The 26,360-nt window shown below is 43.3% G+C and overlaps 1 protein-coding gene across 3 annotated transcripts in view; it reads right to left on the bottom strand.

Moving 5' to 3' along the window:
* The window catches only part of nfic (nuclear factor I/C), a 58,529-nt gene extending 36,339 nt beyond the window's left edge, over window positions 1-22,190 (bottom strand). Inside the window, exons 1-3 of one of the 3 annotated variants that reach the window (XM_081606698.1) lie at window positions 21,950-22,190; window positions 10,039-10,209; window positions 9,768-9,944 (exon numbers count right to left, since the gene is read on the bottom strand). In XM_081606698.1, coding sequence (XP_081462824.1) covers window positions 9,768-9,944; window positions 10,039-10,209; window positions 21,950-22,030 — 429 coding nt within the window. In that variant the 5' untranslated portion in view covers window positions 22,031-22,190. The remainder of the gene's footprint in view (window positions 1-9,767; window positions 9,945-10,038; window positions 10,210-21,949) is intronic. The other 2 variants (XM_081606697.1, XM_008408170.3) reach the window with 2 other exon arrangements.
* Window positions 22,191-26,360: the final 4,170 nt, after the last annotated feature.

Here is a 26,360-nt window from a genome sequence, read left to right as displayed (position 1 = left end):
ACTACAACATCAGGAAAAAGGAGCACAAGAATGAGCCGAGCTGGAGAAATACTAGGGCCTCAGAGAGGAACTGGAAAAGGCATGGAATGTGAAGACCACAGTGTTGCCCACAGGTTGGTGTGTCGGGTTTTGCAGTCTCGGGCAACTGTGTGTTCTACCAGGAGTTGGTGTTTGGCTCCTCTGCTATTTATGCCTATGCCCTTCTGTGCCGTGCTCATGTATTTATCCATGTGCCTGCTTATCTTAGCCGCTATGATGCCTGACATGAGCTTCCATGTTGTAGAGACAGGTTATTGGCCGATAGTTGGATTGGACTGAACCCTTTGAGGGATCCTTCTGGATCAGGATTGTCCGCCCTTCAGTTAACCATTCAGGGTGAGTCCCATTTTGTAGCAGCTGGTTCAGTTGAGTTGCCAGTCGCTCAAAGAGGGCAGTGAGTTTCTTCAACCAGTAGGCATGGATCATGTCAGGTCCTGGTCCTGGTCCAGTTTTTCATACCTGAGACTCTTTCTTGGACATCTGCCACAGTGATGGTTACTGGGGCTTGTTCAGGGAGGTTGCTGTGGTCCTCTCGTAGAGAGGTTAGCCACTGTGCATTGCTGTTGTGGGACGCCTCCCTTTCCCATATGCCTTTCCAGTATTGTTCAGTCTCCAGCCTTGGTGGGTCTGCTCTGTTGTTATTACCCTGCCATTGGGAGTACACTTTAGCTGGTTGGGTGGAAAAGAGCCGGTTAATCCTCCTGGCTTCATTCTCTCTTGTGCATCTCTTTAGGTGGCTGGCCAAGGCTTGGAGCCTTTGTTTGGCAGTTTCGAGTGCTTCAGGTATGGGTATCTGGCTGTACTGCTTAGGTACTGATCTTTTCATTGCACCCCTTTGGAGTTCTGACAGTTGGCTCACTTCCCTCCTTGTTATCTTGATTTTAGCCTCTAACCGTCTTTTCCATGGTGGGTATTGGGTCTCATGGTTGCTCTTATAGCCAAGCATCTCAAGGATCACTGATGCTGAACTGTATATCAGCTCATTGGTTTCTGTTATGGTGTTGGTAGGGATAGTTCTTAATGCTATCCCTACATCTTCAATGAGACTTTCTGATGGTACTTCACTCAACCGTTGTAATTGGTGTCGGGGTTGCCTGGTGTTCATTCGGGCCACGATTCTCTCTCTCAGGTCAGTTGCTGCCTTGTTCAGCTTTTATGGTTCATTCATTACTGTAGCTAGATACCCAGTTTCTGGGCATCTAGTTGGAGTTAACTCCCCTCTGACCTGGCGTCCTGGCTCCTCCCCCTTGCCGTAGCATTTGTGTTGTACCTCAACTTGTGACAGCAATTTGCGGATATTGGAACACTGAGCTACTAGTTGTTTGGCAGTTAGTGTTGACTGGGGATGTCAAACTAACCATTCCTTCCACATTCTTTGCATGCATGTTCTTTCCGTCTTGTTCCAGTAGCCCATTTTTTATCAAGGTGCTCTGGTTCCCCAGCACCTGACGCAGACCTTGTTTAGCCGGGCGACGTCTGATCTATCTATCTCAGATAGAGATAGATAGATAGATAGCAGGCACGTGCAGAGGGGAGGGAGGGGGCTGGGGGTGCTTGAGCACCTGCCCTTTTTGCTCCTTGTCCCCAAGTGCCCTTTTGGTCAATTTTTATTTTTTTTATTTTTTTGTATTATTATTTTCTAAGCCCTCTTCTGACACAAAACATGTACTAAAATTATTATTTATTTATTTTATTATTTTTTTGGTCACCTTGTTACCTTTGACCTTTTGCCCGTGACGCATGACGCAGTTGCCTCTCGCGCAGTGCGAAAGCGGCTAACTGGAGCTCAACATAGCGAACGTTCCAAAATATAGAACAGTTTTTGGTGAATAAAAAAAAACGTTTTTGGTGAATAAAGTGGAGTAGACTTGCTACTTGCAGATGACGGAAAACATTGAACGTCTTGTTTCTGCTTCAGCTCGGATCCAGAAACAATCATTACCTCTCTTTTTAAGCAGAGAGGTAATGAAATACAACAGACACTGACAGGCCTCTGTGTCTGCCTTTCTCTGAAGAACTACAGAGCGGGAGGAGACAGCCAGGTGAGGAGAAACTGTTCTCATCTATCGATTCAGTGTTTTTATCATACAGACATCAGGCTGTTGTTGTTGCGCTATTAGCTAGCTGATAGCTAACGACTTTGCTAGCAAAGCAAGATAACTAAAAGCTTCTTCCCTGTACCATTAATGATATCAGTCATTCTTCAGTATCGCTTATGCAATACGAGGCACATCGTCCGTCCAAAACCGATCATCTCCATAATGGATAATGTCCGATCTTCTAATTTCCTTTGCTGCATAATGTACATTTCATTTATTCTGGCGTTAGGTAAATGTATCTTGAAGGAAAATAACACTTAAATAAAAGTCCAACAAGGATATTAATTTAGGATTAAAAATAACTCACCGTGAATTACCATGATAGACATAAAGTGTGTAATTAATGAAGGGAAAAAAACTCAACCCAGACTTTAAGTTTAGGGTCTGGTTCGCAGAGTATGAAGTTAAATTTGTTTCCTAATTATTCAATGGAGGAAAAAAAACAAACCTCAGTTAAGTAAAATAAAATTGTAATCAAAACTTTTGTAATTCTAATGATTCCTTTTTTAAAAAACAAATCATTTTGCTTAAAAAACTTTATTTTTTAAAATTAAATAACAAATTTTTGTCACGTGAACTTAAAAAGTTATTTGCCAAACATAAACTTTTATTTTCACACATCAGAAATCTTTTGTTGCGATTTTGCGTCCTGCCCAAAACTTAGAATAGCAAGAAAAGATTTCTGACATGCACAAATAAGTTTGTTTTGCAAAAAAAATAAAAAATCACTTCATGAGACAAATGTGTGATTTAAATGTTTAAAAAAGTTTTTTAAGCAAAACTCAGCAGGTTTTTCTCATGGTGACATACATTAACAATTCAATGTTTGCTTTTGTTTTTTTCTTTTTTCTGCAGTTCCACATTAAAGTTTGATGCAGCTCTGCTTTCCTGAATGGACCGTCTTCATCTCCACTGCAGCAAACAGGCAGCTCTTTTTATATATTACAGTCCACTAAAAGGTTGCATTGTGCCCTTATTTATATTTTTAATAGTGTAATTCTGTAAAGACAAAATATGTCTGGTCCAGCTCTGATTTACATATCTTGCTAAATTGCTGGTTTAAATATTACAATACTTTCCTATAACAAAATAGACCTGCAGAAAGAAATTACTAATAAAATATCTTACATATGCATAGTTGTATGCTCTGTTTAGAGATGTTCGTTAGCTTTGATTGTATATCTCACAATTTTGTAATTTATCATTGTTTATTAAACTCTTAAAGCTGTGTGGCTTTGTTAATATTCTGTCCTAGAATGCGGTTAGTAGATGTGGCCTTTTTTTTTTTGAGCACCTGCCCCTTTAGTGGTCTCTGCACGGCCCTGATAGATAGATAGATAGATAGATAGATAGATAGATAGATAGATAGATAGATAGATAGATAGATAGATAGATAGATAGATAGATAGATAGATAGATAGATAGATAGATAGATAGATAGATAGATAGATAGATAGATAGATAGATAGATAGATAGATAGAGTGCTATATGAATTAAAAACGGCAATTGTCCACTTACGCAAGAGTATCGATTCACATAGTTCGCTTATCGTACGTTTATTTGTTTGGCTATCACGGTATATACGACTGTTTATTATCTTAACCAAACATTAAAACTGTCAGGAAAATCTGGAGGCCATTTGAGTTAACATTATTTAGCTGCGGAGGTCGTTTTCATCAAGTTTTTGGCTGTAGACTCCAAAACGGGGAGCGGCTGTGCTGGACCGTTGGCTTGATCTATGCCATAGGTGTCAAACTCCAGTCCTGGAGGGTCACTGTCCTGCAACATTTATATGTGCCGCTGCTGCACCACACCTGAATACAATAATTAGGTGATGAGCAGGACTCTGGAGAACGTATCTACACAATGAGGAGTTAATTAAGCCATTTGACGATGTGGCACATCTAAAAACTGCCAAAATGTTTTTTTATTATTATTAGTTGGTGACTGAAGTCTGTTATGATGACTTCAACACATTTCTTCAGACAGGTTGGCACAACTTTTAATGCTGTCCAAAAATGTTTCTATAAGCTGACTTATTTCTTTAATTATTTCTGAATTTTTTATGCTTTATCTTGCAAACCGGGTGTGCAGAGTAATTTGAATGAATATGATAGTGACACATAGAGGTGAGTCTGATTAGTTTTACTCACACTTCTTTTTAAAATATTTATTTATTTTAATGTTTCTGCTGTATTTCCTGTTTTTCCTTCAGGGCTGGAAAAAACAGGCTTCTGTTGGTTCATGTTCTCTTTCCTACATCCAAGGGCCAAAGAAAAATGCCAAAACAGCTCATGTCAAACTGTGGACCATGTTGTCAAATATGTGCAGGTATGTGTTACTCTAATGATCCTAGGTCTTTGTAGAAGCACTTTCTTATTGGCTTCGTTTGCTATTTGAATGTAGCTGTTCTCTATATAGTTAATTTTTATTATTTGTTGTCTTAGCATTTTGCCAAAGATGGGAGCCAGTGTTGAAGCCTTCCTCATTGCTGTGGAACCAGGACAGGCCTTCCTCCTGCAAGTTGGCTCTTGGGACGTGGAACGTCACCTCTCTGGTGGGGAAGGAGCCGGAGCTACTGTGTGAGGCTGAGAGGTTCCGGCTAGAAATAGTCGGCCTCACCTCGACGCATGGCTCTGGTTCTGGAACCAGTCTCCTTGAGAGGGGCTGGACGTACTTCCACTCTGGAGTTTCCCACGGTGAGAGGCGCCGGGCTGGAGTGGGCATACTTGTTGCCCCCCATTTGGGCGCCTGTACGTTGGGGTTCACCCCGGTGAACGAGAGGGTAGCCTCCCTCCGCCTACGGGTGGGGGGACGGGTTCTGACTGTTGTTTGTGCTTACAGGCCGAACGGCAGTTCAGATTACCCACCCTTCTTGGAGTCCTTAGAGGGGGTACTGGAGAGTGCCCCTCCTGGGGACTCCCTTGTTCTACTGGGAGACTTCAACGCTCACGTGGGCAATGACAGTGAGACCTGGAGAGGCGTGGTTGGGAGGAACGGCCCCCCGATCTGAACCCAAGCGGTGTTCTGTTGTTGGACTTCTGTGCTCGTCACGGATTGTCCATCACGAACACCATGTTCAGGCATAAGGGCGTCCATATGTGCACTTGGCACCAGGACGCCCTAGGCCGCAGTTCGATGATTGACTTTGTCATCGTCTCATCGGATTTGCGGCCGTATGTCTTGGACACTCGGGTGAAGAGAGGTGCGGAGCTGTCCACTGACCACTACCTGGTGACGAGTTGGCTCCGGTGGTGGGGGAGGAAGCCGGTCAGACGAAACGGCATGCGGCTCGGGTTGTCGCTGAGGCAAAAACTCGGGCGTGGGATGAGTTTGGAGAGGCCATGGAGACAGACTTCCGTACGGCTTCGAGGCGATTCTGGTCCACCATCCGGCATCTCAGGAGGGGGAAGCAGTGCAGCACCAACACTGTTTATAGTGGGGATGGTGCGCTGCTGACCTCAATTCGGGACGTTGTGGGCCGGTGGCCGGAATACTTCGAAGACCTCCTCAATCCCACCAACATGCCTTCTGTTGAGGAAGCTGAGCATGGGGACTCTGGGCTGGGCTCTCCAATCTCTGGGGACGAGGTCGCCGAGGTGGTCAAAAAGCTCCTCGGTGGCAGGGCCTCGGGGGTGGATGAGATCCGCCCGGAGTTCCTTAAGGCTCTGGATGTTGCGGGGTTGTGTTGGCTAACGCGACTCTGCAATATCGCATGGACATCGGGGGCAGTTCCCCTGGACTGGCAGACTGGGGTGGTGGTCCCCCTGTTTAAAAAGGGGGACCGGAGGGTGTGCTCCAATTACAGGGGGATCACACTCTTAAGCCTCCCTGGTAAGGTCTATTCAGGGGTCCTGGAGAGGAGGGTCCGTCGGATAGTCGAACCTCGGATTCAGGAAGAGCAGTGTGGTTTTCGTCCTGGTCTTGGAACACTGGACCTGCTCTACACCCTCAGCGGGGTCCTGGAGGGTGCATGGGAGTTCGCCCAACCAGTCTACATGTGTTTTGTGGACTTGGAGAAGGCGTTCGACCGTGTCCCGCGGATGATGTGGTCCTGTTGGCTTCATCGGAACGTGATCTGCAGCTCTCACTGGAGCGGTTAGCAGCCGAGTGGGAAGCGGCCGGGATGAGGCTCAGTGCCTCCAAATCCGAGGCCATGGTCTTGAGCCGGAAAAGGGTAGAGTGCCTTCTCCGGGTCAGGGGGGTCGTCCTGCCTCAAGTGGAGGAGTTTAAGTATCTGGGGATCTTGTTCACGAATGAGGGAAGAAGGGAACGGGAGATCGACAGGCGGATTGGGGCAGCGTCTGCCGTGAAGCGGGCGCTGTACAGGTCGGTCGTGGTGAAGAGAGAGCTGAGCCAAAAAGCGAAGCTCTCGATTTACCGGTCGATCTACGTTCCCACCCTCATCTATGGTCATGAGCTTTGGGTCATGACCGAAAGAACGAGATCACGGGTACAAGCGGCCGAAATGGGTTTCCTCCGCAGGGTGGCTGGGCTCTCCCTTAGAGATAGGGTGAGAAGCTCGGTCATCCGGGAGGGACTCAGAGTAGAGCCGCTGCTCCTCCACGTCGAGAGGAGCCAGTTGAGGTGGCTCGGGCATCTGGTAAGGATGCCTCCTGGACGCCTCCCTGGTGAGGTGTTCCAGGCACGTCCCACCGGGAGGAGGCCTCGGGGAAGACCCAGGACACGCTGGAGGGATTACGTCTCTCGGCTGGCCTGGGAACACCTTGGGATTCCCCCGGAGGAGCTGGAAGAAGTGGCTGGGGACAGGGAAGTCTGGGCCTCCCTTCTGAAGCTGCTGCCCCCGCGACCCGACCCCGGATAAGCGGAAGAAAATGGATGGATGGATGGATGGATGGATGGATGGATGGATGGATGGATGGATGGATGGATGGATGGATGGATGGATGGATGGATGGATGGATGGATGGATGGATGGTTTTTATTTGGTAGTAAATTGACAAAAAAAAGTGGGTAATGAGAGAAGGGGAAGCAAACCCACGACAGCCACATTGAAAACTAGAGCCTCCATAAGTGGGTTGTGCTTAACCCCTGCACCACCCCAGCACACCCTGCCAGTAGTATTTTAAAACTCAAGATTTATATGTTGATATACACTTTACATGCGTGTTTAACACATTCATAGTGTTAACTTTTGACAAAATACACTAGTGTTGGGTAAGTCAACACTGATGTGTGTTTAATTTCAACTACTGTGAGTGTTGATTCAATTGTATCACAAATAACACTTTCGAAAGTGTAATTTCTACACCATCCAGAGTGGACAATATAGACACTTTCAAAGTGTTGACTTCATCTCTGTAGGAGTTGACTCAACACTTCCAAATTTGCTTTGTGTGGTCATCGGGCCCCTCAGGGCAGGCACCCCCAAACTGGAGCAGTGGCTAAAACAAATCCCAGGAACAACATCAGACATCTCAGTCCAGAAATGTGCAGTTCTAGGCACAGTCAAGATACTGCACAGTACCCTCAAGCTCCCAGGTCTCTGGTAGAGGACCCGAGCTCAGAGGATGAGATCTCTCTCATCCATGGAGGGTGAGAAGGGAATATACACTCCTGATCAAAATCAAGACCAGTCATAAAATTGCAAAAATTTGCATTTTGCACTATTGGATCTTAACCCTCCCGACCCCACTGAGGGACAAGGGTGAAAGAAAATGGATGGATGGATGGATGGATGGATGGATGGATGGATGGATGGATGGATGGATGGATGGATGGATGGATGGATGGATGGATGGATGGATGGATGGATGGATGGATGGATGGATGGATGGATGGATGGATGGATGGATGGATGGACTATTGGATCTTAAGAAGGTTCTAAGTAGAGCGTCACAATGTTAAAGGAAAAAATCAGAGACAAGAACTTTTGAGCAGGGAATTTTCTGAAAACTGCAATTACACTCAAACATGATTTTTTTCAGCTGATCAAAAGTTTAAGACCATAGTCTTTAAAAGCCAAAAGCTGTGCAAAAATCTGGATTCCATGTCATTTTCTGTCAAGTCTTTACACTGTTAAGGCCTCCTGATGGCAGAAGCAAAAAAGCTCACTGACTTTGAACATGGTAGGATTGTTGAGCTGCATAAGCAAGGCCTCTCACAACGTGCCATCGCTGCTGAGGTTGGACGCAGTAAGACAGTCATTTTGCATTTTTTAAATGATCCTGAGGTTTATGGAACAAAAAAGTCAAGTGGTAGACCCCAAAAAAATGTCACCAGCTCTGAGCCACAGGATCCGATTGTCTGTTCGTCACGACACAGAACGATCCTCTACCCAAATTAAGGCCATTACTGGTGCTGACTGCAACCCAATAACCATCAGACGAGAGAAGGGCTTCAGAAACAAAAAACGTCTTCAAAGGCCACGTCTTCTTCAACGCCACAAAATTGCCCGTTTGGACTTTGCACCAAACATGGGACATTGAAAGGTGGAAGAAAGTTGTCTTCTCTGATGAGAAAAAATTTAACCTTGATGGTCCTGATGGCTTCCAACGTTCCTGGCATGACAAGGAGATCCCACCTGAGATGTTTTCTACACGGCACAGTCGTGGGGGTGCTGTCATGATTTGGGGTGCGTTTTCCTTCAATGGAACAATGGAGCTTCAGGTTGTGCAGGGGCGTCAAACAGCAGCTGGCTATGTGGAGATGTTGCAGCGGGCATCCCTCATGACTGAGGGCCCTCGTCTGTGTGGTAATGACTGGGTTTTTCAACAGGACAATGCTGCAGTTCACAATGCCCGCCTGACAAAGGAGTTCTTCCAAGAGAATAACATCACTCTTTTGGACCATCCTGCATGTTCCCCAGATCTAAACCCAATTGAGAACATTTGGGGATGGATGGCAAGGGAAGTTTACAAAAATGGACATCAGTTCCAGATAGTGGATGCCCTTCGTGAAGCCATCTTCAACACTTGGAGCAACGTTCCCTCTAGCCTCCTGGAAACACTGGCATCAAGCCTAAACCATTGTTTGAAGTCATCAAAAAGAATGGTGGAGCTACTCATTTACTGAGTCCTTTTTTGACACTTGGAGTTCTGTTTTGGGGGGTTTTCAGGTTTTTTTGAGCTATGGTCTTAAACTTTTGATCAGCTGAAAAAAATCATGTTTTAGTGTAAATGCAGTTTTCAGAAAATTCCCTGCTCAAAAGTTCTTGTCTCTTTCACTGATTTTTTCCTTTAACATTGTGACGCTCTACTTAGAACCTTCTTAAGATCCAATAGTGCAAGATGCAAATTCTTGCAATTTTTTGACTGGTCTTAAGATTTTTATCAGGAGTGTATATATATGTATATGTATGTATATATATGTATGGAAAATTCACTTTAGTGTACTAATTTATTTGCTTCTCCTGCTGGGCTATGCCACCTGCTGGTTTAAAAGAATAACTGCAATTGGCCAAAATACTGATGCTTTCGATGTGTGTTCATTTGATCCGTTGTGAGTTGGCATTAACAAGTTTGGTTCATCTATGATGTTCAATCATTCCCAACAAGAATATACACTGAAAATAATAACTTATAACTAATAACTAGTAGAAAATAATGTGATTATTTTCTGCTAATAACTCTCCTTAGCAGAAAATATCTACTTATCTATCGATTTACCTTGTCAGCTTGTCTGAGACAGTCTATTCGTCTCATTTTGCCTTTCTGATCAGGATTTGACAAGACACAACACGCAGCCTTCTTCCCAGTGATTGACAAGACAAAGTCCTCTCTGCATTCAGGTCTGATGTCTTTTCTTAGTTTCGCCAAAAGTCGGCTAGCCCACTTTTGTTTCACCTAGTAGCAGAATGATACAGAAACAGAAATCTCAGTTCATGAAATCAGCACTTTAGTTGATAATTAGCTGCACAGCATTATTTTAAAAATCTACCTCTGCTTTTTCTCCCAGTAATTCATCTTTAACAGCTCTCTCTTCTTCTTTAGTCATCCTCTTCTCATGTTTTTTGAAGTACTTCCTCTTTCTGGCCTGAAGGTTAAACCATGTATAAGCGAAGGCACGAACCTGGGGCAGCAGAGCCTCAATGAATGGATGGAACTCATCCTACAGGACAAACAGACAAACACACACACACACGCGCGCGCGCGCACACACACACACACACACACACACACAAAAGGTTAATGCATGGAATAACAATCATTTAACCAAAATAATTGAGTTTCACATACAAATTGTGTGAGTTCAAATACGTTTAAGAATAAGTAAACTAGAGTTGCTAATTGAGTTTAAGAACTACTTAGAATAAGTTTTGGCCTGTCCTGTGAACCCAGAGTGGTGGGTCCTATGGAGGACAAATTCTGCAAAAATCAAGAATAGATAGAGAATTAAATAAATTGCCCCATAAAATTGTTTAATGTTCCAACAAATGAACCAAAATAATCATTTCATGATTTCTATTTTTAATCTATTGTTTCATTTATTTCATGTTAAACTTTTTTTTCAAACATTTACTTTTCTTATTTCTTTCCTTATTTCATTTTTAGATATTTTTATACCACTTATATATTGTTAATAAATCTATTTTCAACTAATTATTGTAATCCATCTTAATTCAAAAACTGATCAGATCTAATTTCTGAGCATTTCTTGTACTGGAGACACCACCGCTGGAGACATCACATTCTTTGTGTTAGAGACGTCACTGTCAAACTCCCTGCAATAAAACTCGGAGCTGATCAGATAAGAACTGATCCCCAATACAAATGCAAGGCCTGGATCCCAAAGCCTCGTCTTTGGAGTCAACCTCCAACTGAGACACAAGAACTGCGAACCTTTTTCTTCTAACCTGCTTGCCAAGAAGCAGATTTATTTCAAAACCTTCAAAGTGTTCACTGTAGAACTTCTAGAAAGTATTCTGCGTACCACGCGTTTGTGCGTTCCCATAGAGACTCTTGGCGTGTCTGCCTGCTTTGGCAGCCTCTCCATTCCTCGACCAGAAAGATACTTTCCTCTGTGTTTCCAACCAAAAGTACCACAGGTTCGGCTGAGAACCCCACGCTGGGTCGCCAGCCAACCCTCGACACCTTCCTCAAGTTGTTTTGTTCCATCAATTTTTGGATTTTTGGACATTGCTTTGATCAATGATCAACTCAAAGGGAGAACGTTTCATTATCTGAGCTGAATTAAGTGTTTAAAATAAGGTTCTTGTTAATTGCCTTTCTGTTGCATTTTGTGCTGATTACATGCTTGTGTCAGAATGGAATTAGCGGTATATTTCTGTGTGTATATGTGAGTTTTTGCCATATTTTATTATTAATATTGAAGAACTCAATAGAACAGATTTATTATCAGAACTGTTGTCATCAATATTATTATTATTTGTTTTAATATGTAAATTATTTTATTAATATCATTATCATTGTCAGTTTTACCTTATTTTATTGCTATCACCACTAAGATTTTATTTTTTTATTTTTATTTATTTTTTGGGCCTATCTGAACTCGAGTGGTGTTCTGTTGTTGGGACTTCAGTGCTCGTCACAGAACTCCATCACAAACCACTGCAGCCATCACGAACACCATGTTCAGGCATAAGGGCGTCCATATGTGCACTTGTCACCAGGACAGCCTAGGCCGCAGTTCGATGATCGATTTTGTCATCGTTTTATCGGATCTGCGGCCGTATGTCTTGGACACTCGGGTGAAGAGAGATGCGGAGCTGTCCACTGACCACTACCTGGTGGTGAGTTGGCTCCAGTGGTGGGGGAGGAAACCGGTCAGACCTGGCAGGCCCAAACGTGTAGTGAGGGTCTGCTGGGAACGTCTGGCGGAGTCCCCTGTGAGACGGAGCTTTTACTCTCATCTCCGGCAGAACTTTGAACACGTTCCGAGGGTACCTCGGCAATGGTACCTCCATTGCCGAGGCGGCTTAGGAGGGGGAATCAGTGTAGCACCAACACTGTTTATAGTGGGGATGGTGTGCTGCTGACCTCAACTCGGGACGTTGTGGGCAGGTGGGCGGAATACTTCGAAGACCTCCTCAATCCCACCAACATGCCTTCTATTGAGGAAGCTGAGTCTGGGGACTCTGGGTTGGGCTCTCCAATCTCTGGGGACGAGGTCGCCGAGGTGGTCAAAAAGCTCCTTGGTGGCAAGGCCCCAGGGGTGGATGAGATCTGCCCGGAGTTCCTTAATGAGAAGCTTGGTCCTCTGGGAGGGACTCAGAGTAGAGCCGCTGCTCCTCCACGTCGAGAGGAGCCAGTTGAGGTGGCTCGAGCATCTGGTAAGGATGCCTCCTGGACGCCTCCCTGGTGAGGTGTTCCGGGCACGTCCCACCGGGAGGAGGCCTCGGGGAAGACCCAGGACAAGCTGGAGGGACTATGTTTCTCGGCTGGCCTGGGAACACCTTGGGGTTCCCCCGGAGGAGCTGGAAGAAGTGGCTGGGGAGAGGGAAGTCTGGGCCTCCCTTCTGAAGCTGCTGCCCCCACGACCCGACCCCGTATAAGCGGCAGAAAATGGATGGATGGACGGACGGACGGACGGACGGACGGATGGATGGATTTTTTTGGGCATGTAAATACATACCTGGTTGTTTTGTATTTTTATCCACAACATTATCATTATTGACTATATTTCTTTTTTTTCTTTATCCTTGTTTTCTTTGGTAATTCTATTACTTTGTTTTAAAACCCTCATGTACAGTGTATCACAAAAGTGAGTACACCCCTCACATTTCTGCATATTTAAGAATAACTTTTCATGGGACAACACTGACAAAATGACACTTTGACACATTGAAAAGTAGTCTGGGTGCAGCTTATATAACAGTGTAAATTTATTCTTCCCTCAAAATAATTTCATATACAGCCATTAGTGTCTAAACTGCCGGCAACAAAAGTGAGTACACCCCTTGGTGAAAGTTCCTTAAGTGTCAATATTTTGCGTAGCCACCATTATTTACCGAAACTACCTTAACTCTCCTGGGCATGGAGTTCACTAGAGCTTCACAGATTGCCACTGGAATGCTTTTCCACTCTTCCATGACAACATCACAGAGCTGGCAGATATTCAAGACATTGCGATTTTCCACCTTCCACCTGAGGATGCCCCAATGATGTTCTATTGGGTTTAGGTCTGGAGACATGCTTGGTCAGTCCATCACCTTTACCTGCAGCCTCTTCAGTAAAGCAGTGGTCGTCTTAGAGGTGTGTTTGGGGTCATTGTCATGCTGGAACACTGCCCTGCGATCCAGTTTCTGGAGGAAGGGGATCAGGCTCTGCTTCAGTATTTCACAGTACATATTGGCGTTCCTAAAATATAACTACCCACCACCTGCTACACTCCTGCAATCCCAGACCATGCCATTCCCACCAACATGTTTGACTGTAAGCATCACACACTTATCTTTGTAGTCCTCACCTGACACCTGACACACATCCTGGAGACCATCTGAACCAAACAAATTAATCTTGGTCTCATCAGACCATAGGACCTGGATCCAGTAATCCATGTCCTTTGTTGACATGTCTTCAGCAAACTGTTTGCGGACTTTCTTGTGTGCAGACTTCAGAAGATGTTTCCTTCTGGAGTGATAGTCATGCAGACCAAGTTGAAGTAGTGCGTGGCGTATGGTCGCACCGACAGGCTGACCCTCCATCTCTTTAATCTCTGCAGCAATGCTGATGGCACTCCTGTGCCTGTTTTTCAAAGACAGCATTTGGATGTGACACTGAGCATGTACACTGACCAACGTGAGGTCTATTCTGAGTGAACCCAGCTAAAAATGTTGGATGATCTTGGTCACTGTGCTGCAGCTCAGTTTCAGGGTGTTGACAATCCTCCTGACCGATAGCCTTGGCCATCTTCATTTGGCGCAACAATTAATCTTTTAAGATCCTCAGAGAGTTCTTTGCAAAGAGGTGCCATGTTGGAACTTTCAGTGACCAGTATGAGAGTGTGTGAGAGCTGTACTACAAAACTGAACACACCTGCTCCCTACGTACACCTTAGACCAGTGGTTCTTAACCTTTTTTGAGGTACCGAACCCCCCAGTTACATATGCGCATTCACCGAACCCTTCTTATTCCAACCCCCACCCGACACACAAAATACTTTGCAGTATTCTGATTTAGTAATGTAATTATATTAGCTGTGTTACCACCCCCACACCACTAGAGGCAGTAGCAACCCCGAAAAGATGCGACTAAGGAGCAGATTTAGGCTATAGAATTTGGTAAAAACAGTGAGCTTTGCTGAAGTAATTAAAGACAAAAGTTCAAATCCATGCCGAGAGTGGAACTCCTTCAATCAGTGCTCCTCCGCAGCACTGATTGGCTAAGCAATGTAACGTGATCCTCTGCAGCAAGTGATGGCAAAGCGGGGCGTCATCACGACTTTACACAAGTGTGTCTTTACCTCCGCGGCAGAGGCTCCGCCGAACCCCTGAGACCGACTCATCAAACCCTTGGGGTTCGATCAAACCCAGGTTAAGAACCACTGCCTTAGACCTAGTAACACTAACTAGTCACATGACATTTTGGAGGGAAAATGACAAGCAGTGCTCAGTTTGAACATTTAGGGATGTAGTCTCTTAGGGGTGTACTCACTTTTGTTGCCGGCGGTTTAGACATTAATGGCTGTATATAGAGTTATTTTGAGGGAAGAATAAATTTACACTGTTATATGAGCTGCAGACATACTGCTTTTCCTTGTGTCAAAGTGTCATTTTGTCACTGTTGTCCCATGAAAAGATATACTTAAATATCTTCAGAAATGTGAGAAGTGTACTATTTTTGTGATACACTGTATAAATAAGTCAGATTTTTTTTCATTATTGTTTTCTATTTTCATTAATATTATTATGTTTTATTTTCTGTCAGATAATTAATGTCTGTCATTACAACTACTACATTATTTTGCTGTATTTTATTTTAACTCTTCCTTCTCTTCGTCTCTCTTTTTACATGCACGTTAGGTCCCCGCAAAAAGGTTTTCTTCTGATTTGTTTATTATTTTGCTCTCTCCCCAGTAATTTAGAAAAATTTAAATGTGTGTGAGTGTACAAGTGTGTATGTATGTGTGTAGAGTTAGGAATAGGTATGAATGTATATATTAATCTGTATGTGTATACTGTATGTATGTGTCTGCGTGTGCGCGCATGTGTGTGTGTGCGTGTGTGTGGTGTATGTATATACTTCTTACCAGTAACTCTTCCACAACAGATATTTCCAATCCTACCATTCATCCAATTATCATATCCGATCATGCCCTCATCAGTTTTATATTACACAAGAAAACTGAAACAAAAGCAAGCCAAAGATGGTGATTCAGCACATTTCTAATGCAAGACAACTGACAAGACAATTTGATTAATACTTTAAGAAACACTGGTCATTTTAATGGAAACAAATGAAATAATAAACACATCTCTATCTCTCATCTGTGAAACAGCCAAAACAGTGATAAGAAGAAAAATAATTTCATAACAATCATTCAAAAAAAAAAAAAAGTTAAAACTTAGAGAATTACCTGGAAGACAAACTAAAAAAATTACACAATTCATATGCAACTACCCCAATAGCACAAACACTGAAGAAAATTAGAGGCACTAAATATTTACTTGATAACATTATTCGTAAAAAGACACAAGTTACACAAGTTACACAAAGACTACAATATAACTATTATGAACATAATGATAAATCTGGCAAATATTTAGCTAGTCAATTTAAACATGATATGGAAAAAAAACCCTCATCACAACAATTCAAGACTCCACAGGAAGCATTACCAATGACTCTCAAATAATAAATAACACCTTCAGACAATTCTATCATGACTTAAGAGGAATAAGGAAAATGATTTCAAAGAAATTGATCATTTTCTCAATAATATCACACTTCCATCATTAACAAAGGAATAGTCAGACATCTTAATAAAATTCATTATCAGATCAGAAATTTTGTTCATGCAATTTGAAACAAGAATTTCAATTATTTTAAAGTAAAATAAGTAGTTATTAACTTGATGTTGTGAATGAAAATAATAAATACATGCGTGTCCTTCAACTAGGTGGGGGCGGTTTTTTCCTTTCACTTTTTTCTCAGTAAAAGATGTATTCTTTGAAAATCTACCATTTTGACCCAGATTTGGACTCTGCAGGTCCTTGAGTGCCTAGTTTTGTCGACATGTCGACATACTGTGAAAGTATTATTTGATTTAAACTGGAGAAATAAGTTAAAATGTACAATTCAAGATTAACAAACTTAAAGAAGAATGTTTACACAACTTGCTTATTTCTGAGTTAAAACCAGTACAGTTTTCTTGTTGGCTTAAATGGCATTTTCAAGGCAGCAGGTGGACTTTAATTTTCAAGTTAAACCACCTTCTAATATTTTACAGTGTAAATGGGAAAATACCTTACCATTCGCCACACACATAATCAATTTTGGAATAATGTTTGCCATAACATTTTTACCATGTCCTACAACACCAACATACAGTTAATACAATATAAAAATAATCCACAAATCACACAGCACAGGATTTATAGAATCGGACAACTGCACACACTGTGCACTTAACACAACTGATGACCACCTCCACACATTCTGGCTCTATCCACCAATATAAAACTTCTAAAAATAAACGATCATTGAACTGTCTCAAATCTCTGGCCATAACATCCCACTATCCCCTTCAGTCTGGTTACTTGGTAATTTAGAAGAACTAAATATAAACTCCAAATAGACCCAAACCCTGCTGCTTGTGGCCCTGTCAGGAACACATTCTGATAACTGGAAAAATAGGAAAAAAATTCAGTACCTCACAATGGCTAGATCTACATATACAACAAATATCAATGGAACAACAATCAGCAATAGATAATAATCAATTTAAATATTTTAATGAAATATACTCCATAATTCTAGATGCCATTTTATTGCCGGTGAGTTAATGTTACTGCGGAAACAAAGACCAGGGAAGGAGAAGGAAAATGAGAGAGCCTAATATAATAATTCATAGTAATAATTTCTAATTTGAATAATAATTCAAATTAGAAAATAACTACAAAGATTAAAAGAAAAGAGTATACCTTAATCCACATAAATAATTTCATTGTTTTTGTTGTGACACCAATTGATTATGTAGTGTTTTGTCTTTGTTTTGAATGTATCCTTTTTAATCTATATCTCCTTGTTTGTCTGTTTGTTTCTCTTGTTTTTGTTTGGTTATTTTATTTTTGTTGGAATTATTCATTCTATTATCTGGTTATTTATTTTGCAGATCAATTATCCTTTTTCTTTTTGTTAGTCTGTAATGTTTGTTGTATATACACTGATAAATAAAAAATTTAATTGTCTTGATCCAGAACAACTGAATTCAGTGTTGCTAGAATTCACTGGCTGTCTCAGGCAATCTCTTCTCCCTTCCTTCCTCCTGTTTTCCTCTTCTTTTCTTCCCTTGATTTCAAATTCATATCTACTTTGCGGTCATACAAGACCTAAGAACAATTTTTCTTTGTCTAGCCTAAATGTAACCAAGGATCGGATCGCCAAGGTCCCTGCTCTCGGTCACTATACATCCCATACTGCACCCGACCCCTTTGGTCCCTCCGATCGGTGGGAGGGAGCTGAGCCCGGCCGGGCTCCATGGGTTAAAGCCCAGACACGAGGCGTTCACTAACATGTCCCACCTCCCCAGGCCTGGCTCCAGAGTGGGCCCTCCACCACAATAAGGTAGCAGCCCAGGGAGATATTCGGGATCTTGTTCACGAGTGAGGTAAGATGGAGCAAGAGATTGACAGGCGGATTGACGCAGTTTCTGCAGTGAAGTGGGCGCTGTCCCGGTCTGTTGTGGTGAAAAGAGAGCTGAGTTAAAATGCGAAGCTCTCTGTTTACCAGTTGTTCTACATTCCTACCCTCATCTATGGTCATGAGCTTTGGGTCATGACTGAAAGAATGAGGTCATGGTTACAAGTGACCAAAATGAGTTTTCTCGGTAGTGTGTCTGGGCTCTTCCTTAGAGATAGAGTGAGAAGCTCAGTCATCCAGGAGGTACTCAGAGTAGATACACTTTCAGTGGCTTTTTCCTACTGGCCACTATCAAGAGCTTAGCTGAGAGATCTAAGATTTACCATGATCTGCTTTTTGTAGCCCAGGTCTCCTGTCAAATGAGTCTAAGAAAAGTTGCTGCTGGTGTTTCTTTAGGGGTAATAACTTTAGGGGAGCGCTTTTTCTTTTGTAAACAGGTAGGTCACCTTTGTAGTAAGCTGATATGTTATTTGGTGACTGGATTTGCTGGTGTTAGCTTAAAGCTAATGTTAGCTGGGGTTTCAGCTGGAGTTCTCTCCAACTGAGCCACAGACTAACATTTGGCACGTAACTGCCAAATTATTATGTTCATGTTTATTTTCCCAGTTGTCATGCATGCTTACTGCACTAGGTGGCAGAAACCAGCCCACATCTTTGGCAGTAGAGCTAAGAAAAAATACATATTAAATGTACACAGAACTGTTCTTTAAAGACATTGATAACTTTATAAATTTCCAGCTCCGTTTAGATTTGAGTAAGTGGTGGAAATATGTGTTCAACAAGACAACTGTTTTGAAAGAATGCTTCATTTACTTTCATTTCATTTCATGTCCACTAGTTGGGACTTTGTTCAGAGGAGAGCACATGAGCTGTAAGAGAATATCATTATTTTTCCTCTGTGGACTTTAATGACAAGGGTGGCTAGGGTGACCAGCCTCATAAGCCATGGGAGTATCTTTTATCATCAGAGTCTGCTGTAAAGTTGGGGTGTAGCAGATTTATTTAGTGGATATTTTTTGTTATTAACTCATTAAATGTAAAACAAAGATTTAATAATTAGTGCACCCCACAAATATGTGACAATATAGCTCGTCCTAGCCTACCCTATCTAAAGCTTTAAACAGTATTCATAGCAATTGCAATAAATATTGGAAAACATCAAAAGCTGTTGGATGTATTTTTATTTATTTTTTTCAAATTGAAACATTGCTTTTTTAATTGTTTTTCTTGGTGATTTTGGATATTATGCAGCTACATGAATTTTTGTTCTTCCTCTTTTATTTTTGTACTTTTGCTATGATGTGTAACCAGAGGAACACAATGATTTACGATTCAGGTGGAGTTTTACAACCAGGAGGTGCTGACTGACACATCAAAGGTTCAAATGATACTGAAATTAGCTCTGAAAACCCCAGATCAGACAAGGACGAGATTTAATGGGTGCAAAAGAGAGAGAGTTCAACCCATCTCTTCCTTCAGTTTTAATGGGCAATGTGAGATCTTTTTACAAACAAATTAATTAAACTGATGGCGAAACATTAGAGTAATACAAAACAGAAAAATAATTTCAGAAGCTATTTTTACTTTTCTTTGCATGATTTTCTAATGCAAAAAATAAAAATCCATGTTTTTAACAGCAAAAATTAACTGAAACAAATGACACAATCTCCTGGTTGTGATGTACAACCAAGAGATGAAAGGGAAAACTGATTTATAATGAAAATAAATAAATCTTCAGCACCATGGCACTTGTTTCAGACTGCATTTACCATGATTGTACAGCGCTATGTTGCAGGGTAGCCTACTCTTTATTGGGGTTTGTTGCTGGTGAGGCCACACAGAGCTTTGTTTTTCTCTTTGTTCTATTTGGAACACAGTATGGTAGCCACATGGAGGGGACATCAATGCCATGATTGATAAATACAATAAACATCTGAGTTAAGACTATCCGCACCAGAACAGTGAGATGCTTCCCCAACAACAAACCCTGGATCACCAGTGACCTGAAGGAATTGCTAAGCAAGAAAAAACAGCCTTCAGGGAGGATGGCAGGGAATTTATGAGGAGTATGCAGAGTATCTTAATAGTTAAGTTTAGGGCTGTCAAAAAAAGCAATATTTCAATAAAATCAATATTAGAATAATTAATTATTTAAAGACACTGATTTGTCAAAATCAATGAAAACTTACAGATGTATATGTGCTTAAATTGTTGCATTTCTTCCAGCAGAAGCAATGCAATAACAGACACTCCCTTCCATACCAGCTGCTGCTCACCTATTCAAAGCAATGAACAGCTGACATAAAGCTAAAAAAAAGTTGAGTTCAAGAATTAAAGAATTCCTTTCAGTTGAGAATGACATTTTCCCAGATAGTTCTCTTGCTAGTTTTTCAATGGCATCTCTGATAATAGACTTCTAATACTCAGAATAGAGCAGAAGATGTTTTAAAACACTGGCTGAGTGGGAAGAATAGTCAGTTGACTTGAAATTGTAAAGTTAAGTACAAGTTGTGTACTAATCTGCATATTGGTGTGTGCATGTGTGTGTGGTTGAGTGAACGTGACTCCAGTGTAAAATACTTTAAGTGGTCATTATGACTTGTAAAGTTAAATTCAGGCCATTCTTACTATTCAAATATAAACCACGAATAATTTGTCTGCATCACAGGTTTCAGCAGCCACCTGGTCAACTGAAACAACATACAGCACATCTAGGAAGTTATCACAATGCTTCATTTTTTTCACAGTTTATTATGTGACAGCTTTATTCACAATTATATTGTAAATATGTTTTGGTTGAAGTGTACTGAAAACTAACATGTAAAACACAGTTGGTGCCCAAATTGAAAACAATGGGATCTAAAATGGTTTAGATCCCATAATACATTAAGTCCAACTTAATGTTAAACATTAAAGTACACTGTTGACAAAGGATGGAAGTGGATGGTTCTTATGTCTGTGAACAAGTTCAATCAGTGCAAGTGTATGCAGTGGTTATAACAGCTAGATAGCTAGATAGATAATATAGATAGAAAGCTGAAGATGTGTTTTCACAGCAGCTTGCCTCCTTATCTCTACGCCAGGAAAGGAGGCCCTCTGTCGGCCTCTCATTCTAACTCAACCCTCTGGCTGTTACTGCAGCCATTTTCTGCTGACTAACATAAACACGTAAAAAAATATATCCAGCCTTCCACAAAGGGGAGGAGGCGGAGGAGGAGGCAGCAGCAGCAGCAACTGAACTTCAGCTTGGCCTTTTATTGTCCCGCTGGTGATCGGGACAGAGACAGGCCTGCTTTGCTCCAAAGCGCCGACCAACACAACTTTTATTAACACACCACTACAGCCATTCTCTCAGCAAAGGCTGCAGATCATATAAAAGCTGGATTGTTCCAGCAAGTCCGTTTCACGAAGCAGAACCAACATACGCCAGAATTCGGTGAAAACTGCGGGAGTTTAAATATTTTATCCTGTTAGAATCGGAAAACTTATCGTTTGGTAGGTGACAGTCCACCTAATGGTGTTTCAGGCCCGTGTGTTAAATTCGGCCTGTGTGTGATCAGAAAAGTGAGCTTCATCCGATTGGATTGTTATTTAAATGATGGATATACGCTTAGCACTTCCGCCTTGGACGGAGTGTCTGACTGATAACGCCAACTGGATGAAAGGACGAGTCGACTGTAAAAGTTAACTTAATTCTAATATTAAGTGTTTTATGGTTGCGTATAATGTGAGTCCTGAAACCCCCCGCTGTCTGCGGGCTGAGCGGTGACGCCGTACGTGTGTCTCGGTAGAAGGAATAGTTTATTTGCTAGGTTTGAAAGGAACAGGAGTGTGATGTCGCGGAGCGGCATAAAACTGCTGAAGAACTCGACAGAAAAACAGCCTCCGACACGAAGCTCTATGAAATACACGGGGAATTAATGACTTAGTTGAGCTGCTTGGCCAATGTTGGTCCTCTCACTCTTTAGGTCGCGTCTCTTTTAGGAATACAGTAAAGACATTACTGTAACGACCAGGTTTGCTCCTACCATTTCCAAGCTGAACCGCCACCGGCTGAAGTTAAAGCTGATCTCTTCGCCTGCCCATCCTGAGCTAACGGTCCTTATCATTCCACAGTTATTCCCATCATTGTGCCCCTGGTTGCCAGCTGGAGGAAATCCGCGGTGCTCCGCTCCACAAACGTCCCGCGTCAGGCTTCTTCCTCCTCCTCCTCCCTCTCCTCCTCCAGGCTGCGGCAGAATGAAATCCTGCTATGTTCACTTTCCATCTCATCCCACCTCCCTTCTTGTCCGTTACATTAGGCCTTCTTTTTCCATCTACCTTTAATAGACAATTATTATTAATTATTATTATTAGTAGTAGTAGTAGCAGCAGTAGTAGTACATCTCTTTGGTCAGTATTCCCTTCTAATTTGTTTGGGTTAAAAGCTGTTTATTTCCCATCTTCCTGTAAATACTCCACTATGTGATCTACAACAGCTTCCCTACGTAATGCCATTATGCTGTTCAGTTTCTGTCAGCGTCCCTATGACCAAATTTTACTTTAGACTTACCGTACATGGAATCGCTTCATTGTTGCGTTTGTTTTCTTTGAAAATAACAAAATCAATGCTTAGTTTCAGAGTTCAGATCTGACACAATAAGAACATGGACATTACATACAAAACAGTAGTTTAATGTTGTGGAATTTGTTTTCACTTGCAACTTTATTTGGCCTGAGTTATTTTGTAGACTATTACCTAAAATTTAAAAAAACTAATTTTTTTGTGTTTCTGTGGTTGAGTAATTTCCATTGCAGCGCAATAAAGCAGAGATCATATACAGGTAACTCCTCGCCCCCCTGAAAAATTAACATACTAAATATGTTACAGTTTAACATACTTAGCATACTTTAAGTCAGACTAATCATAAGTGTACTTCAAGTTCACTTAGGATTAGTTAACTTAAACATACACTTGAGCAAGTGTATATTTACACTTGGGCAAATACATATTTTGTTCACCTAAAGTATATTTTTATTTAATATATTTCTTAAAAGTGTATTTTGGTACAATTATATTTAAGTATGTTTGAAGTTATAATGTCAAAATTGGTACAAGCATGCTTTTAGTATACTTCGTATATATTTATAGGAAGTACACTTAATGCTTAGTATACTTAAAATGTATTTACACAAATGTTAGTATATTTGAAATATACTAAAGTATATTTTTTCACTAGGGTAGGCTCTTTAAATATGTATATATTTGAAATGTTAAATTGACATCCGTGACTCTATACAAACTAGACCACCAAATATTGTAGAAAGCATATTGCGAGGGAACACAAAATTTATTGTTAGGTAACGCAAAAGAAAAATATTTCCCCATATCCCCTGCAGGGCTCCGTACTCTGGAGCTCCCGTACTTGGAAAATAAATTCTACTTAATCCATATCTAACATATTTTTACAAAATTATGGGAACTTTTTTTTTTACCATTGTTTGTTCACTGTAGTGACATACTTATTTTAGAAGTGTTTGGTGCGCAAAATGGCTTACATTAAAGTAAATTTATGTCACCAAATAACAATCTTACCATAACACAACCAACATCACTATTTTTGCAGATGGTCTGCAAAAAAAACCCAAACTCTAGTCTCTTCTTGCAGAAAGTATAACATCTTTTCACTCTGTTGGTTAATTTTTTAATCCCTACCCTGTTTATTTATTCTAACCATTTTTTCCCAAATCTGTGGTGTTTTTAAGCACCTTGACTGACAAATGTAGTCTTTTGCTGCTAATATAGTTTGACTGCATTTTTTAAGTTATCCATCCATCCATCCATCCATCCATTTTCTTCCGCTTATCCGGGGTCGGGTCGCGGGGGCAGCAGCTTCAGAAGGGAGGCCCAGACTTCCCTCTCCCCAGCCACTTCTTCCAGCTCCTCCGGGGGAATCCCAAGGCGTTCCCAGGCCAGCCGAGAGACGTAATCCCTCCAGCGTGTCCTGGGTCTTCCCCGAGGCCTCCTCCCGGTGGGACGTGCCCAGAACACCTCACCAGGGAGGCGTCCAGGAGGCATCCTTACCAGATGCCCGAGCCACCTCAACTGGCTCCTCTCGACGTGGAGGAGCAGCGGCTCTACTCTGAGTCCCTCCCGGATGACCGAGCTTCTCACCCTATCTCTAAGGGAGAGCCCAGCCACCCTGCGGAGGAAACCCATTTCGGCCGCTTGTACCCGTGATCTCGTTCTTTCGGTCATGACCCAAAGCTCATGACCATAGATGAGGGTGGGAACGTAGATCGACCGGTAAATCGAGAGCTTCGCTTTTTGGCTCAGCTCTCTCTTCACCACGACGGACCAGTACAGCGCCCGCTTCACGGCAGACGCTGCCCCAATCCGCCTGTCGACCTCCCGTTCCCTTCTTCCCTCATTCGTGAACAAGATCCCCAGATACTTAAACTCCTCCACTTGAGGCAGGACGACCCCCCTGACCCGGAGAAGGCACTCTACCCTTTTCCGGCTCAAGACCATGGCCTCGGATTTGGAGGCACTGAGCCTCATCCCGGCCGCTTCACACTCGGCTGCGAAACGCTCCAGTGAGAGCTGCAGATCACGTTCCGATGAAGCCAACAGGACCACATCATCCGCAAAAAGCAGAGATGCGATCCTAAGGTCACCAAAACGGATCCCCTCAACACCTCGGCTGCGCCTAGAAATTCTGTCCATAAAAGTAATGAACAGAATCGGTGACAAAGGGCAGTCTCGGCGGAGTCCAACTCTCACCGGAAACGAGCCCGACTTACTGCAGGCAATGCGGACCAGACTCTGACACCGGTCATACAGGGACCTGACAGCCCGTATCAAAGGGCCCGGTACCCCATACTCCCGGAGTACCCCCCACAGGGCCCCCCGAGGGACACGGTCGAACGCCTTCTCCAAGTCCACAAAACACATGTAGACTGGTTGGGCGAACTCCCATGCACCCTCCAGGACCCCGCTGAGGGTGTAGAGCTGGTCCAGAGTTCCACGACCAGGACGAAAACCACACTGCTCTTTCTGAATCCGAGGTTCGACTATCCGACGGACCCTCCTCTCCAGGACCCCTGAATAGACGTTACCAGGGAGGCTTAAGAGTGTGATCCCCCTGTAATTGGAGCACACCCTCCGGTCCCCCTTTTTAAACAGGGGGACCACCACCCCAGTCTGCCAGTCCAGGGGAACTGCCCCCGATGTCCATGCGATATTGCAGAGTCGCGTTAGCCAACACAACCCCGCAACATCCAGAGCCTTAAGGAACTCCGGGCGGATCTCATCCACCCCCGGGGCCCTGCCACCGAGGAGCTTTTTGACCACCTCGGCGACCTCGTCCCCAGAGATTGGAGAGCCCAGCCCAGAGTCCCCATGCTCAGCTTCCTCAACAGAAGGCATGTTGGTGGGATTGAGGAGGTCTTCAAAGTATTCCGCCCACCGGCCCACAACGTCCCGAGTTGAGGTCAGCAGCGCACCATCCCCACTATAAACAGTGTTGGTGCTGCACTGCTTCCCCCTCCTGAGACGCCGGATGGTGGACCAGAATCGCCTCGAAGCCGTACGGAAGTCTGTCTCCATGGCCTCTCCAAACTCCTCCCACGCCCGAGTTTTTGCCTCAGCGACAACCCGAGCCGCATGCCGTTTTGCCCGCCAGTACCCATCAGCTGCTTCTGGAGTCCCACAGGCCAAAAAGGCCCGGTAGGACTCCTTCTTCAGCTTGACAGCATCCCTCACCGAAGGTGTCCACCAACGGGTTCGAGGGTTGCCGCCGCGACAGGCACCAACAACCTTGCGGCCGCAGCTCCGATAGGCCGCCTCGGAAATGGAGGTACGGAACATGGTCCACTCAGACTCAATGTCCCCCACCTCCCCCGGAACGTGTTCGAAGTTCTGCCGGAGATGAGAGTTGAAGCTCCGTCTCACAGGGGACTCCGCCAGACGTTCCCAGCAGACCCTCACTACACGTTTGGGCCTGCCAGGTCTGACCGGCTTCCTCCCCCACCACCGGAGCCAACTCGTCACCAGGTAGTGGTCAGTGGACAGCTCCGCACCTCTCTTCACCCGAGTGTCCAAGACATACGGCCGCAAATCCGATGAGACGATGACAAAGTCAATCATCGAACTGCGGCCTAGGGCGTCCTGGTGCCAAGTGCACATATGGACGCCCTTATGCCTGAACATGGTGTTCGTGATGGACAATCCGTGACGAGCACAGAAGTCCAACAACAGAACACCGCTTGGGTTCAGATCGGGGGGGCCGTTCCTCCAATCAACGCCGCTCCAGGTCTCACTGTCATTGCCCACGTGAGCGTTGAAGTCTCCCAGTAGAACAAGGGAGTCCCCAGGAGGGGCACTCTCCAGTACCCCCTCTAAGGACTCCAAGAAGGGTGGGTAATCTGAACTGCCGTTCGGCCCGTAAGCACAAACAA

Source organism: Poecilia reticulata, chromosome 4 (assembly GCF_904066995.2).
Source record: "Poecilia reticulata chromosome 4, P_reticulata-male-v2, whole genome shotgun sequence".
NCBI classification, from domain to species: Eukaryota; Metazoa; Chordata; class Actinopteri; order Cyprinodontiformes; family Poeciliidae; genus Poecilia; species Poecilia reticulata.
The sequence above is the reverse complement of the archived record's forward strand: the minus strand, read 5'-3'. Positions and strand labels throughout refer to the sequence as shown.